General features: G+C 42.0%; 1 protein-coding gene across 1 annotated transcript in view; it reads left to right on the forward strand.

Annotated features, from left to right (window-relative positions):
- The window catches only part of LOC129125469 (neural-cadherin-like), a 62,468-nt gene that overhangs the window by 39,927 nt on the left and 8,647 nt on the right, over positions 1-13,894 (forward strand). Inside the window, exons 20-29 of the mRNA XM_054640934.2 lie at positions 347-531; positions 745-974; positions 3,869-4,140; positions 4,921-5,135; positions 6,137-6,264; positions 7,648-7,775; positions 9,067-9,190; positions 9,753-9,933; positions 10,805-10,971; positions 11,699-11,963. Of these exons, the coding sequence (XP_054496909.2) occupies positions 347-531; positions 745-974; positions 3,869-4,140; positions 4,921-5,135; positions 6,137-6,264; positions 7,648-7,775; positions 9,067-9,190; positions 9,753-9,933; positions 10,805-10,971; positions 11,699-11,963 (1,895 nt within the window). The remainder of the gene's footprint in view (positions 1-346; positions 532-744; positions 975-3,868; positions 4,141-4,920; positions 5,136-6,136; positions 6,265-7,647; positions 7,776-9,066; positions 9,191-9,752; positions 9,934-10,804; positions 10,972-11,698; positions 11,964-13,894) is intronic.

The following is a 13,894-nucleotide window of genomic DNA, read 5'->3' on the forward strand; positions in this document are numbered from 1 at the left end:
ATGTGAGAACATGGAATGATCAGTGTGGGTTTGTTTTTACCCCTTTTACTGACCTCAGAGGCTTGCCCATGATGACTGTGCTCAACCACCTGGTTCAACTGCACATTGCATTTGTTCAAATCTGGGAAAGGCTGAGTGGCAGGAACATCTCTATATAACATCTGCAGATTGTCATTTCTCAGTTAAGGTGGCTGAGGTGCCTTTCTGAGGTTGTTGGCTAATTCCCATGAGTTTTGGCCCTATAACTTTCACAGTAACATTTATGGTCTTCTGAATGGTGTTAATGAATAATGTGAAACCTCAGCTTTGATTTGTTAAGATTTCCTAATTGAAGGTTTCTGTCTAGATCTTTCAGATTAAATCAGAGGACTGGGTCTTTGCTGATGGTGGATAACACTCCTCAGGGAATATACAACTTAAGAGTTAGAGTTTCTGATGGAGTTTGTCCTGATGTTATATCTACAGTACAAATCCATGTCAGAGACCTGGAAAATGAAGCCATACAAAACTCAGCCACTGTGCGTTTCTCAGGTTGGTTTTATTTGCTGGTGAGGGTTTAGATCAGCTGCTTCTCTAACTCAATGTTTACAGGGTGCAGGTATTATTACATCAATATTTGATTTGCTTATCACTGCAGGCTACTTTCTGGTATGTTTCCATATTGTTAAATAAGAAATAAATTGAGATCTTAACCCGTGAGCTCCCACCTGTTCAGGTTTGTCTATTTTTGAATCCCCTGACCAGGTATCACAGCAGAGGAGTTCATAAGGAGAGATGAACGTGGCAAAACAAGACATGGCGAGTTCAAGGAGTTCCTTGCAAAGCTGTTACCTGCAAAGCTGAGTGATGTGATTGTCTTCAGTGTGATGGGCAGGGATGGAAAGCAGACAGATGTGAGGTTTGCAGTCCGTGCTGCCTCGGCCTATTACAGACCTGAGAAACTGCACGCGGAGATGGCGGCGTTCAAAACTCAGGTTGGTTCTCAGCTCTGCAACTTGGCAAAACACTGGGTTTGCAGGGTGTACATCCCAAACCTCAGTGGAAAACTACTCTGCATCTGCAGATAAAGGTTTTATTGCTGCACTCAGGACAAAAACAAGTGTTTAATTCAGGCTTTCTCCCTTTTTAGTGCCATACATACTGGGATGGTGTGGTTGTACCAGCTCCTGGTTCAATGAATAGTCACTGGAGAGCTGCAGAATAATGGGTCTGCAATGCTGCCATGGGGTAGATACTGTGTTTTCTCCAGTCAGTGTTTCATTGTGTTATCCCCAAATCCCCACATCAGCTTGTGTTTAGACACTTAGAGTGGAGGCTTGATGTCACCCTAACAGAAATTCTGCAGTACAAAGAGGTGACACTTCAGAGGAACAGTCCTGCTGGAAGGAATGTGTGGCTTAGGGAACAGTTGCAACAGGTAAGTGGAGATGGAGACAACCAATCCTGTGGTTGCATTTATCTCACCAAAGGACAGCTTCAAATACAAAGTGACACCATTCCCCAGCTTCTTTGACAGTTGTCAAGGAAAAAACTTTGGGATGGAAGATGTTTTCCTCCCCTTCTTGGTGCTCCCTAACTGTCCTGCTCTCTGACTCAGTTACAGACACAGTCTGTCTTGGCCACAGCTGGATTTTTCTGTAGCCCTGCACAAAGGCAAAGTGACACTGCTGAGCTTTTCACTTGCCCTGGCCATTTTGGGTTTAATACATGGTACATCATATGGATGATTTTTCCAAAGAGAAATCAGCACTTTCCATTTGTGTGAGTATGGTGGAGTCTGCCTGAGTCTGGGAACCAAACAGGGCTGTCTTAACTTACTACCTGCCTCCTTCTTGGTGTATCTTGAATGGCTCTGTGGATTATGAGAGCCTTCAGAGTGACCAAATAGGGAATGCCAGAGACAGAGAGTATTCATGAAAGGTAATGACTGCTTCTTTTGCATATTTATTGAATTACTGCTACAATAAGATAGAAAATCCTATAGATTTCAAATATTCTCTGCCATAATACATGACACCTGAATTCATCAAAGTGGTAACAAGGGGATTGCTTCACGTATTTTAATGAAAAAATATGTTTTTGTTAATTATATACCACCTTTCAATATTTAATGAATAGTTCTAGTGAGTAATCACCAATAGTTTACAGAAAACCAATCATAGCTGGAGAATTCCTCCAGTAGTTTTTCTATGTGTATAACTATAAATATAGAAAATAAGTAATTAGCACTGGAATTATTCATTGAATTTCTACATAAATAATATGTTTGCATTACCTCCTGGGGATATAATTTTATAACAGCAATTTTTATTTAGCAAAAAAATAATCCATCCTAATACTTTACAGGAGCCAAGGTTGTTTTTATACAGTTTTTCAATAACAGTATTACATGGATGTCTAAATGTGCATTACAGACTCTCCAGTGATGGTGATAAACGTGGGCAGCAGACACAGACCTGCACTGACAGGATTCATTATGTCATTACAAAGTATACTCTGTGCCTTTGGGGGCAGGGCATCAATACATCTTATGGTATTTGAGAATATAGAGACAAAGTATTATAAAGATCAAAGTTCTTAGAGTGGTGAACTGAGATCTCTACACAAATGAGAAAAAATAGGAGCACTTGAGTATTTATGTATTTGTTTTGATCTTTTCAAAGCTTATTTTTAAGATATTTGTCATATGTTTTACCATTTGGGAAAAAAACCTCCACATTAAAGCTCCAGTGTTGTTAGTTTTACTTTTTTATACCTTGTTCATCTGTGTACCACTGTGAGAGTAGTGAGGTCTTTTGCCTCACTAATCCAAACTCAGGTTTTGGGTACACATTTCAGTGTATTTGAATCATCAAATACAGATGAAATTCTGAAGCTTTATTACAAACACCTGTGCAAAATTCCCAAATTAGTGGAAGGAACAAACTGTGATAATTTAGGGGTGCAGGCTGAAGGACAAAATCCAGGACTAATGGCAGCTCTGTTCTGGCCCTCACACTGTGAGCTCCCTTCCCTCCCTCTCTGCCAGTGCTTCCTTGCTCCATTTGGAATGGAAACTGTGGTCTCAGAGTTACTATTCCTACATTACCAGAGCTGTGGTTACACTGAGGCTCTTTTTATTTGGTACTTGGGCTTTCAGGCACAAGCCCAATTAGCAATAAAAACAGTGAACTAGCAAAGATGAATGTAGCATAGACTACAGTATCCAGTATGCTGAACCGTGTTCTGTTGCAGACAGCTTGACATGAAATGTAAATTTATGGGTCACAAATCATTAGACTAAATCCAAGTTGCTACAAAGTTGTCTTGTCAGGTCACTGTCTGTGGACATGATTATTGAAAGCAGCTCAGCTCTGCATTTTGCTGTGTCTGTATCCTTTTGTGTGAGAGAATGTAAGGAATAATATCTGGGTGTTACTGCTGAGGAAGGATTTATGCTGGCTTGAGCTGAAGCACTCCTGTTGCTGCTGTTGAAGTGCAGAGAGGTCTGATGCAGATGCTGCAGCTCAGAAGGTGGAGTGTCACTGCTCTCAGAGCTTTGGTCCTTGGAAATAAGGTTATTAGACCAGTACAGATGGTATAATAATGTCTAATAATGGTCTTGGAAATAATGTTATTAGACATTAGCAGTACATGTTCACAGTCAATCATGTCAGTGATCAAGTTTTTAGGATATGCTGCTGCTGTAATTTTTTAATGAAATGTTTCCTGAATTTTTCAAATTATTTTTCTTGCCTACATAATCAGGGCTGTTACTAAGTAATGCTCAAGAAACCAAACACTGAATTAAGTCTCTGATGGCTCTGATTTTTCAGAATTGAGGTAAAAACCTTCATTAGGATAACAGCAGCGCTGTCTTTTCTCTCAGATGCAGTCAGCTCTGCAACTGAACATTTCCCAGATCGACGTTGATGAGTGCAGGAGTGCCAACTGCAGTGAGGGCTGTACAAACCAGCTGAGTGTGAGTGACATCCCCGCGCTGATGGACACGGGGAGCGTGTCCTTCGTGTCCCCGAGCACCTCCAGCCGCGGGCTGTGCGCCTGCTCCGCCCGCGAGCGCCTGCACCAGCCCTGCTCCTCCTACCCCCGCAGCCCCTGCCTCAACGGGGGCCTTTGTGTCGACACTCTGAACGGCTACAGGTGAGCAAACCTGCTCTGTACGTTCCTTCTGCCCTCCTGTCTTTAAGGTGTGGAGTGGTACCTGCCTGAAATAACCATAAAAAACTGGAGAAGAAACAGAAAATCCCCACATGTGTGCATTGGGGTGTAAACCTAACAGCAACAGGGGCTTCCTGATGGCCCCGGTGGGGCTGTGATCCCAAAAAGTGTGTGAGGAACAAAGAAAACCCTGGGGAACACAGAATTAACACTTGTCATTTGTTAAGAGCACCTAATTCAGGATCAAGGCATGTGTGCCCTGGTTTTTTTTCTCTTTTCCAGCAGAGTAATAATAAAAGTGAGTATCAATAGTAGCAGCAGGGATGTAGTACTGAAATATAGTTCAAACAATGGGTAATAAGGAGCCTAAAAAGCATTAGATTGTAAACTTGCTTTATTATAGTATCACCTGGCATGCAGCAGTATTCCCTTAGTGAAATGAATTCCAGCTAGGAATTAACCTCCCCAAGTTTACTCTGTAATAAATTGATGTTTGATGTTCTGTGTTATTTAGGAAAAAAAAGTTCGTTGTTCTCAAGAACTTGGCCTCAAAAATACTTTTTTTTTTTGAGGGAGTTAGTATGAGGAACAAAAATACTTTGTACTCTTAGAGCATTTTAATAATTGCAAACATACCTAAGATTCTGCTAAAATCTTTGTTTTGCTGATTTTTAAACTGTGATTTAAGTTCTGCATTTGCTGAACCAAAAAAAAGCTGAACATGGGGGATTTTTGACTATTTCTTTGTTTATGGTCTTTCAGATGTCTTTGTCCTGCTTCCTTTCATGGACCAGACTGCCAGCAGACAAAGCACAGTTTCCATGGAAATGGTTATGCATGGTTTCGTCCCATCAGACCTTGTTTTGAAAGCTCACTCTCTCTAGAGTTTATTACTGTGGTTCCAGATGGACTTTTACTATATAGTGGCCCTTTATCAAATCCAGAACCTGGGAGCACAGAAAACTTCATTGCAATAGGTACTTCTGCAAAAGGATGTGGGAAAATTAAATGTCTTTTGGGAATGGATTGTTTGTGACCAGTGTAACAATTAGACTATGGATTCTGTCTTTCCACTTAATGAGGTAATTTATTTTGTGGTGTAAAAATATTTTGAAGCATTTCCTAACAAGTCTTTCTCCTTTGATGTCTATTTTTGTAGCCTGCACCTCTGGCTTGGGGCTCATCACAGAGTTGTAGAAATTAAGGGGAAAGCAAAACAGATTGATATATATATATAAAAATAACCTGCCTAGAAAAACTGTAGTGCTATAAAGGAATTTAGGTGCTTTGAAGACAGGTATTACATGAGTAGTGCAGTCTTAGTTGCATGTCATTCTTGTCTAGTTTGGTGAGAAAAGAAATCCACTTAAACTCCCTTTGGTCTTGGGACAATTTTGCAGATTTTTTTTAAACTGGCAATGATGTGATGGGTGAATCCAGCCCCACCTGCCTTTGTGGGAAGATTCATCTACAAGTAGAACTCAGTGCTTTATGTTGACACATATTTAAAAGGCTACTGCTGCTCATTTTTTGTGAATTAACATTAAAGATGAACAGTGTGGTTGGCATTTTATAGTCTCCTGATTAATTGGAAGGTAATGTGGTTGAATAGTTAATAATTTACCTCTTTTTTTTTGCCTTGCTTTGCAGTTACTTGTAAATTTGAGTAGAAGATGGGAAAGAAGAAACCCGCATATATTAATTGTTTTAGAGCATCATAAAATTGCAGATTGCTTCTCAGGAATTAGTTTTGGTGTTTTGACAGAGAAGTGGAATAATCTAAAGTGTATAAGTAAATAATATACTGAATGAGTACTTCTGCTTAATAGAAGATATAGGGTATAATTCTAGTTATTTCTGTAGTGACCCCCTCTATGTGACTAGCAATAACCATTAAATCAATACAGTCACTAACTGCTGAGATACCAAAAGTGACATTTTGTAGCTGAAATTGAATTTCTTGTTCATGTTGTATTAGAACTCTCTAGTGGTGTTCCTGTGCTGAAGATGAGCCATGGCTCAGGTTCTGTGGTGCTGCAGTTTCCAAGTCACCTGAATGTAGCAGACAAGAAGTGGCATCGACTGGAAGTCAGAACCAATGGTCAGGTCAGTTATTGGATTTTTTTTTTTTTTCACATCAGGATATTAATATTTCTAAAAATATTTCCCTGTGCAGATACAGGAGGGTAGAAAGAACAGCCTTTCAATAAAGAACAGACAATAGGTATTGTCCTAACTGCTCATGTAGGTTTGATGAGTAATAGAAATTTTGGGACAGCCTCATTGTGAATTTCACATCCACTGAGGTTGTAATCCATATTCTGTTATCTTTACCTTTTATAAGCTCTGCTGGAGCACATGTAGAATGTGGCCACTGGAATCCATTACTTATGAACAAAAAGCAGATATTTATTTACTTGCAGATATTTATTTACTTTATTTAACCACTTGTGTAAGTGGTTAAAATACTCAGAAGCACAAATAAAGTTGAGAAGTTCCTACTTTGCTAAATGGTTCCATTTTGGCTCTACTGGTTATTGCAAGATGAACAGAACAGGGAACACCCCAGCCCTTTTTGGGTGACAGTGGCAGGAAGTAGAAGCTGAGGCTGGGTGCAGCAGGTGTGGCTGTTCAGGAGGGTCAGCTCAGTGTGTGCTGTTCAGGAGGGTCAGCTCAGTGTGCGTTGTTCAGGAGGGTCAGCTCAGTGTGTGTTGTGCAGGAGGGTCAGCTCAGTGTGTGTTGTTCAGGAGGGTCAGCTCAGTGTGTGTTGTGCAGGAGGGTCAGCTCAGTGTGTGTTGTGCAGGAGGGTCAGCTCAGTGTGTGTTGTGCAGGAGGGTCAGCTCAGTGTGTGTTGTTCAGGCTGTCAGCTCAGTGTGTGTTGTGCAGGAGGGTCAGCTCAGTGTGTGTTGTGCAGGAGAGTCAGCTCAGCTCAGTGTGTGTTGTGCAGGAGGGTCAGCTCAGCTCAGTGTGTGTTGTGCAGGCTGTCAGCTCAGTGTGTGTTGTTCAGGAGGGTCAGCTCAGTGTGTGTTGTTCAGGAGGGTCAGCTCAGTGTGTGTTGTTCAGGCTGTCAGCTCAGTGTGTGTTGTTCAGGAGGGTCAGCTCAGTGTGTGTTGTTCAGGCTGTCAGCTCAGTGTGTGTTGTTCAGGAGGGTCAGCTCAGTGTGTGTTGTTCAGGCTGTCAGCTCAGTGTGTGTTGTTCAGGAGGGTCAGCTCAGTGTGTGTTGTGCAGGAGAGTCAGCTCAGCTCAGTGTGTGTTGTGCAGGAGGGTCAGCTCAGTGTGTGTTGTTCAGGAGGGTCAGCTCAGTGTGTGTTGTTCAGGCTGTCAGCTCAGTGTGTGTTGTGCAGGAGGGTCAGCTCAGTGTTTGTTGTTCAGGAGGGTCAGCTCAGTGTGTGTTGTGCAGGAGAGTCAGCTCAGCTCAGTGTGTGTTGTGCAGGAGGGTCAGCTCAGTGTGTGTTGTGCAGGAGGGTCAGCTCAGTGTGTGTTGTTCAGGCTGTCAGCTTCACCCTGGACCGCTGCAGCGCCGCTGTGCTCTCCGAGATCGAAGGCGTTGGCCGCTGGCTCTCCACCGAAGATCGCACGGACTGTGAAGTCCTGGGCTCTGTTCCACGGAGAGCAAGGTACATTCCTGGAGGTTCCCTGACAGGCACTTGATTCTAAGGCCTGTCAACGTTTGACCTGTTAGACTGGAGCCAAGTTATTGAGGGCTAGGAGCATAAAAAGCATTTCCTCTTTTCTCAGGCCTTCCAGACCAATCCTGGACCTCAAAGAACTAAACAAATTTTAAGGAACCAGTCTTCCACTGAGTAGTGTTGCAGTATTAATTGACAACCCCAAAACTCTGTGGCTATTACTGGAGCTTTTGTGGGCCCTGTGTACCACCCTCCACCCACAGGATTTCTGTCTGTTTGTCAAGTCACTGTGAGCCTGCTCTTTAAAACTTCATAAATTTAGGCCAATTGACATCAGAGTCCTGGGTGCAGTTGGTGCCCCACAGTGCAGGGTGAACAAGGAACACCTGGGTGCAGTCCAGAAAAGAGCAATGACTGATCAGCTCACCCTGAGAGTAAGAATCAAGAATGAAGGAATTGAGGTCAGTTAACAGAAAGAAGGGAGAACTAAGAAGAGATATGATAAGTCTCAGCATGTATAAAAGAATGGTACAAAGAGGATTTAGACAATCTCTTCTGTACAGGACCTAAAGTTACAGTGAGGAATATTCAGGTTATCTTTTAGGGAAACCTTTGTACTAACAAAGACACTTCAGCTGTGGAATAGTTAGTCCAAGCAAGCATTCTGAAGAGCATTGGGATTAAGCCTTGTCCACAGCTGCATGGAGCTCTCCTGGTCATGAAAGGAGCACAAAGAAAGGGAAAAGTATAAGGATAAAAGAAAACAAAAGAAATGACTTGATAACTCTGGGAAAAAGAAAGTATGTGGACTAAAATGCATGGAGTTCTTTGGCTTGGAGAGATGATTATGAGACAGTGCAGAGCTCAAACATGTTTACCATGCATTTTAGACCACATGGACCCAACTTTTAGATTTCTGAGTTTTCTCATACACAGAGCAGCCTTTGCTGTAGTGTTCCTACAGCATAGGCTGCCTGTGTACACAAAGAGCACTTGAAGGAGAATATGGTGTCTAGAATATCACAGCTGTTTCTGACTTGAATGCAAACCCAAAATGTAATAGTGTCCCACAGTTAAACTTCCAGCAGGTTTCACTGTCATGTTTAAAAAAATACCCTTTATTTTAAAGGGCCTTATTTCAGAGAGAGAAGATAAAGTAGTTGCATTCTACTGTTATGTTAAAAAGCCTAATTTGAAAAAGCCATGTATTTATTTATTTATCTGCCTATGTTTGAAGGTAGATGCACATCCATTTTCATTATTGATATGATTTTTAAAGGTATTTGAATGTGAACCATGTTCTCCAGCTGGGTGGTGTGAAAGAGTCCATACCATATTCCTACCCACAACTGCTACACAAACATTTTTCTGGTTGCTTGCGCAATTTCATCTTGGATACTCAGGTAAGAGCAGAGTAATGTTTGCTTTAACAGAGAAGAAAACTTCTTTATCCAACTTTTGGGAGATTCATATTGCACATGAAACTTCTGCTTCCATCCATGTATTCAATGCTCACATGCATCAGTGTAAAATACAAGAAAATTCTGGGTTTTCCTGTGATAATTAGAATCAGTACCTTGAAAAGTTATTTCTCAATAGAAGGAGATGTATTAATGAGGCAGGAACTGTGTGTTTGTGTATCCCCTGTTTCATGCAGCTGTTTTCCAAGCTTCTTTGTGCATTCAGGGAACTTCTGAATGGCAATTGTATAACGGTATATTTATGCCAGCTGTCTGCTTTGTTAGGAAGTATTAGGTTTTTTTTTGGTTTTGTAGTCAGTTGAGTTTATTCAAAGGCAAAATATGCTCTTGATAAAATCAGCTAACATCTGAATGTCAAAAAGCAAACTTAGTAACTTCAGCAATGCAGATGAGGAACAGACAGTGAAGTGGTGCAGCTATTTCTGTTTAAAAATGAAATATGTTTCTCAAATACTATTTTTGTGTCATGAATTGTCTCTTGAAGGTATATGACCTTCAGTCTCCTGCAGAGTCCCTGAACAGCTTCCCTGGCTGCAGCCTGACAGATGGGAGCTGTGAGACCATGGGATCTTCCTCCTGTGGTGCCCATGGGAGGTGCCTTGGGGACTGGGGCTCGTTTGCGTGTCACTGCTTGCCAGGCTACCATGGCTATCGATGTGATAAAGGTGAACCTGCTTTTCTGTTTCATTAGTGTAGGCTGCTAAATTTTACAGTACAGGAAACTTCAAATATTTGCAGGTAATAATTGTTGGGGTAGTTTTACATTACATGATGTAAAGCCACGTTGCAGTGTAGTTCTCTGTGATTGTTAACAATTTCTTTTCTAATTCACTTTGAGAAATTGCTTTCTCAGTACAGGATCATTTCTTTAAACCTGAGGGTGTTTGTGCAATGACTGTATAATGACATGGCTGCATGACAAAAAAGTTGTGGAAAAAGTATTTTATTTTGCTACAGTTGTTTGATTTGCATTTGTTTACACTTTCAGAAATATCTAATAACCTAAAAAATATGAGTGTGCCAGTACCACTTTCTGTGAAGAATAAGAATCATGCAACTGGAATTAGAAATCACTGCTCTTTTGGTGTCAGGAAGAGACTCTGCTGGCTTAAGGATCTATGCTTTGGGAATAGTAGGATCTTTAGCTCTCATGGAGCCAAAGTTTGCAGCAGAAAGACAACTATAAAATATCAGGTTGTGAAATTTCATTGTGATACTTGGTCTGCAGTCTCTTCTCTTGGTCAGAGGTGCTGCTTCCCTGCTGTCACCCCATGTGAGCATTGTAAGGAGGAGCCATTGGCAGGATCTAGTTGGGTGGGAGAACTCCTCTATACAGAGGAAAATGAAGCGTGGGAGTGACTGGAGAAGCAGTGGAAATAAATGCAGGAGTATGTCCCAAAGGACAAATTGTCTCACAGATCCACGCTGTGCATTGCAATTGTTTCCTTTTTCTTTTGACCCTTATTATGACACTAAGGGCAATAGCAGTGTTCCCCTCTCCCCAGGAGATGGTTTAAAGCTTTCTCTCCCTTGCAGTGGCCCCGGAGTACAGGTTTGAGGCAGGCAGCCACATCCGCTACCAGCTGCCTGTCAGTGTGTCTGCGCGCAGGACGCTGCTGCAGGCCCTGGTGCGCACGCGGCAGCCCGACGGCGTCATCGCCACCGTGCTGTCCCGGGCCAGGGACGAGCACATCACCCTGCAGGTGAGGGCTCCTGTCACAGTGACAGTGACAGTGGCACCAGAGCCACACACAGCTCAGAGAAACGCTCGCTCAACAGATGGAAACAGGACAAAAGCCTTATGCTGAGCACGAGGAGTCTGGGATTTGTTTTATGGACAGACACATCTGATCCTGTACTCGAGATGTTGACCACTCAGCTGTGGTACCCCATGGGGTTTCCATGCCCACATTGATACAGGTTATATACAGAGGATGTATATATATATATAGGATGAATGGGCCATGTGCCTGGTGTCCTTTGGAACCATGTGGCCAATTCTGTGTAGTTCAGACTCTGCCAAGCAAGGTGCCTGTGGCAGTTCTAATGATGTCAGGCTCTTAGAGTGACAACCTTCTCATTTTATACACACCACTGAACAAGTCACCTCTTCAGCCATGTTGGTTTGAGCTGTCACTGTAGCTGTGATACACCAGGCTCTCAATTATTAGAAGAACCCCATAAATTTGTGCAAGAGAGATCAGGGTAAAATTACTCCTAAGGTGACTTAGATACTACTGAGTATATTGCTACCACATTTAGGTTGCCTAATTCAGTAACACCTCCAGAATTTTTATATTACACCTAAATGGGCAGTGTAAACATACCCTAAATTTAAACAGATGCTTTAAGATTGAAGTTACAGGTCAATACAAAATGCCAAGCAATGACTTTTCTTTTCTTTCTTGCTATTTGTTAATTATCCACAAGGTTGTTCAGGGACTCTTAGTGGTCTCATACAATCTGGGTGATGGAAACTATTCTGTAAGCCTTCCCTCCTACCACATTGATAATGGTGAATGGCATCACATCACACTGGAGAGAAATGAAAATGAATTTACTCTTCGTCTTTACGAAGGAGGTGGCAAGAGAGAGATTACTAAAGCAGCAGGAATATACAAAGAGATTGTCATCGACCCCAGCAGCTTGGTCCTTGGAAACACCTACCCATTCAATCAAAACAGGAGTTTTCAAGGTAGGAATTCTCGATCTTACTGTTCATAATATGGACCTGTAAAAATAAAAAAAATAGTGCAGGAAACCTTGTTATGTAGAGTCCAAAGTACACAGATTTCCTGCATGACACTTTGCAACAGGATGTTGTTCTGACCAGAAGGTACAGCAGGGAATTGCCTGCAAATACACCTGGCTACTGGACCTGGAACAATGATGATCACCTCCTGCCTTGGCTGCAGAGCTGGTACCTGGAGATCCAGAAGTTTCTCCCAGACAGACTGTGCGTGGCTCCCTGCCTTAGATAGGCAGAGCTGGTTCAGTGCATGGTTCTGTCCAGTCCATTTGCCAGCTCTCCTTCCCTCCCAAACACATCTGTTCCTATGCTAAAAGGAATTTTTCCATCTTATATGTGCACTGCATAACACACACCAAACCCTGGTTTATTACCTCGGTATTACTGGAATTTACACTCCGTCAAAGCATTAACTAAAATTAGAAATGATTTATTGAATTAGAGCTAAAAATCTGAAGTTTTAGCAACTGAGTGGATAAGGTCACAGTGTGTGTTAAAAGCAAATCAGTTTCCAGCCTGGAAATTGAGTAGTTCCATGAAGGAGAAATATAAAGAACTGGAAGTTTGGGATATCCATGGCTCTTTACTCTGAGCTCAGGTGGAAGTTTGGCCTTTGCTTGAACCCACAGTGTAAGTAAAGCAAATCAGCTTTTATTGCCAAGGAACACACATCACTGCTGGTTAAACCTGCCTGGTGTCTATAGGTCACCTCTCTCTCATGCTGTTCACCTCTTTAACCAGGTCCTAGTAAATCCATTCAAAGCAAGCTGGCCATCTTTTCACCACACAAAAGTACTTCAATGAGTAATACAAAAGTGCCTGGAGAGAAATTAAATAGAGTAATAATTTACAACTTAAATGTATCACAAATTATTTAGAAAAAGATTGTTTTCTATTGCTTTACTAGAAGTATTCCAATAAATAAAGTTTATGATATGAATTAGGGAGCATATTTTGAATTTTTTATTTATGGGAGTAATAGTGTTTGTTTTTAAGTAAATAAAGAAGCCAAATGGTTGCAGGAAGATCATTTTAATTAGGATTATTAATGTTGCTGTTAAGTAGCTGAAACTTTAAGGACTTCAAAGTCATAAAATGTACTTAATTAATCAAAGTGTATGTTTTCATGCTGAGGCATCTCTTGCATACAAAGTTAATGTCACACATCTTCAGTACAAATTTTCTATCCCTGATTGAAGACTCTCTCACCATTATTTGTGGTTTGTTCTTCATACTATAAAGGTAAATCATAAGCTACAATTTAAAAACAGCCTAACACAATTTTTACTGGTACATCAAAGAATAGAACAGGTTATCCACATGTAACAGATTCTCCACAATATTTGGACTTTTCTATGGAAATCACAGTGGAGGGGGTACATATTCCACTGGCTACCTTAGGGGGAATAAAGGCCCTGTCATGGTTTAACCCCCTCCAGCCCCTCAAAGCCTCTCACTGACTCCCTGCCAGTGGGATCAGGGAGGGAGTCATGAGGGTAAAAGCTGGAAAACCCCTGGGTTCAGATAAAGACAGTTTAATAGTAAAGCAAAAGCCATGCACACAAGCACAGCAAAGCATGGAATGAATTCCCTGCTTCCCACAGGCAGGCAGATGTTCAGCACCTCAGGAGAGCAGGGCCACAGCCCATGGAATGGTCACCTGGGATGACAAACTCCTTCTCTCCAAACACCTCCCCTTCCTCCTTCTTCCCCTCCCTGCAGATCCTGAGCATGATCCCACATGGTCTGGAGCATCCCTTGGGTCACTTGGGCTCCCCTGTCCTGGCTGTGTCCCCTCCAAGCCTCCCAGGCAGCCCCAGCCCCCTCCCCAGCATGGCCCCACAAAAAGCAGGAAAGGCCCTGGCTCTGTGTGAGCC

This window comes from Agelaius phoeniceus, chromosome 12 (assembly GCF_051311805.1).
Source record: "Agelaius phoeniceus isolate bAgePho1 chromosome 12, bAgePho1.hap1, whole genome shotgun sequence".
Taxonomy (NCBI): Eukaryota; Metazoa; Chordata; class Aves; order Passeriformes; family Icteridae; genus Agelaius; species Agelaius phoeniceus.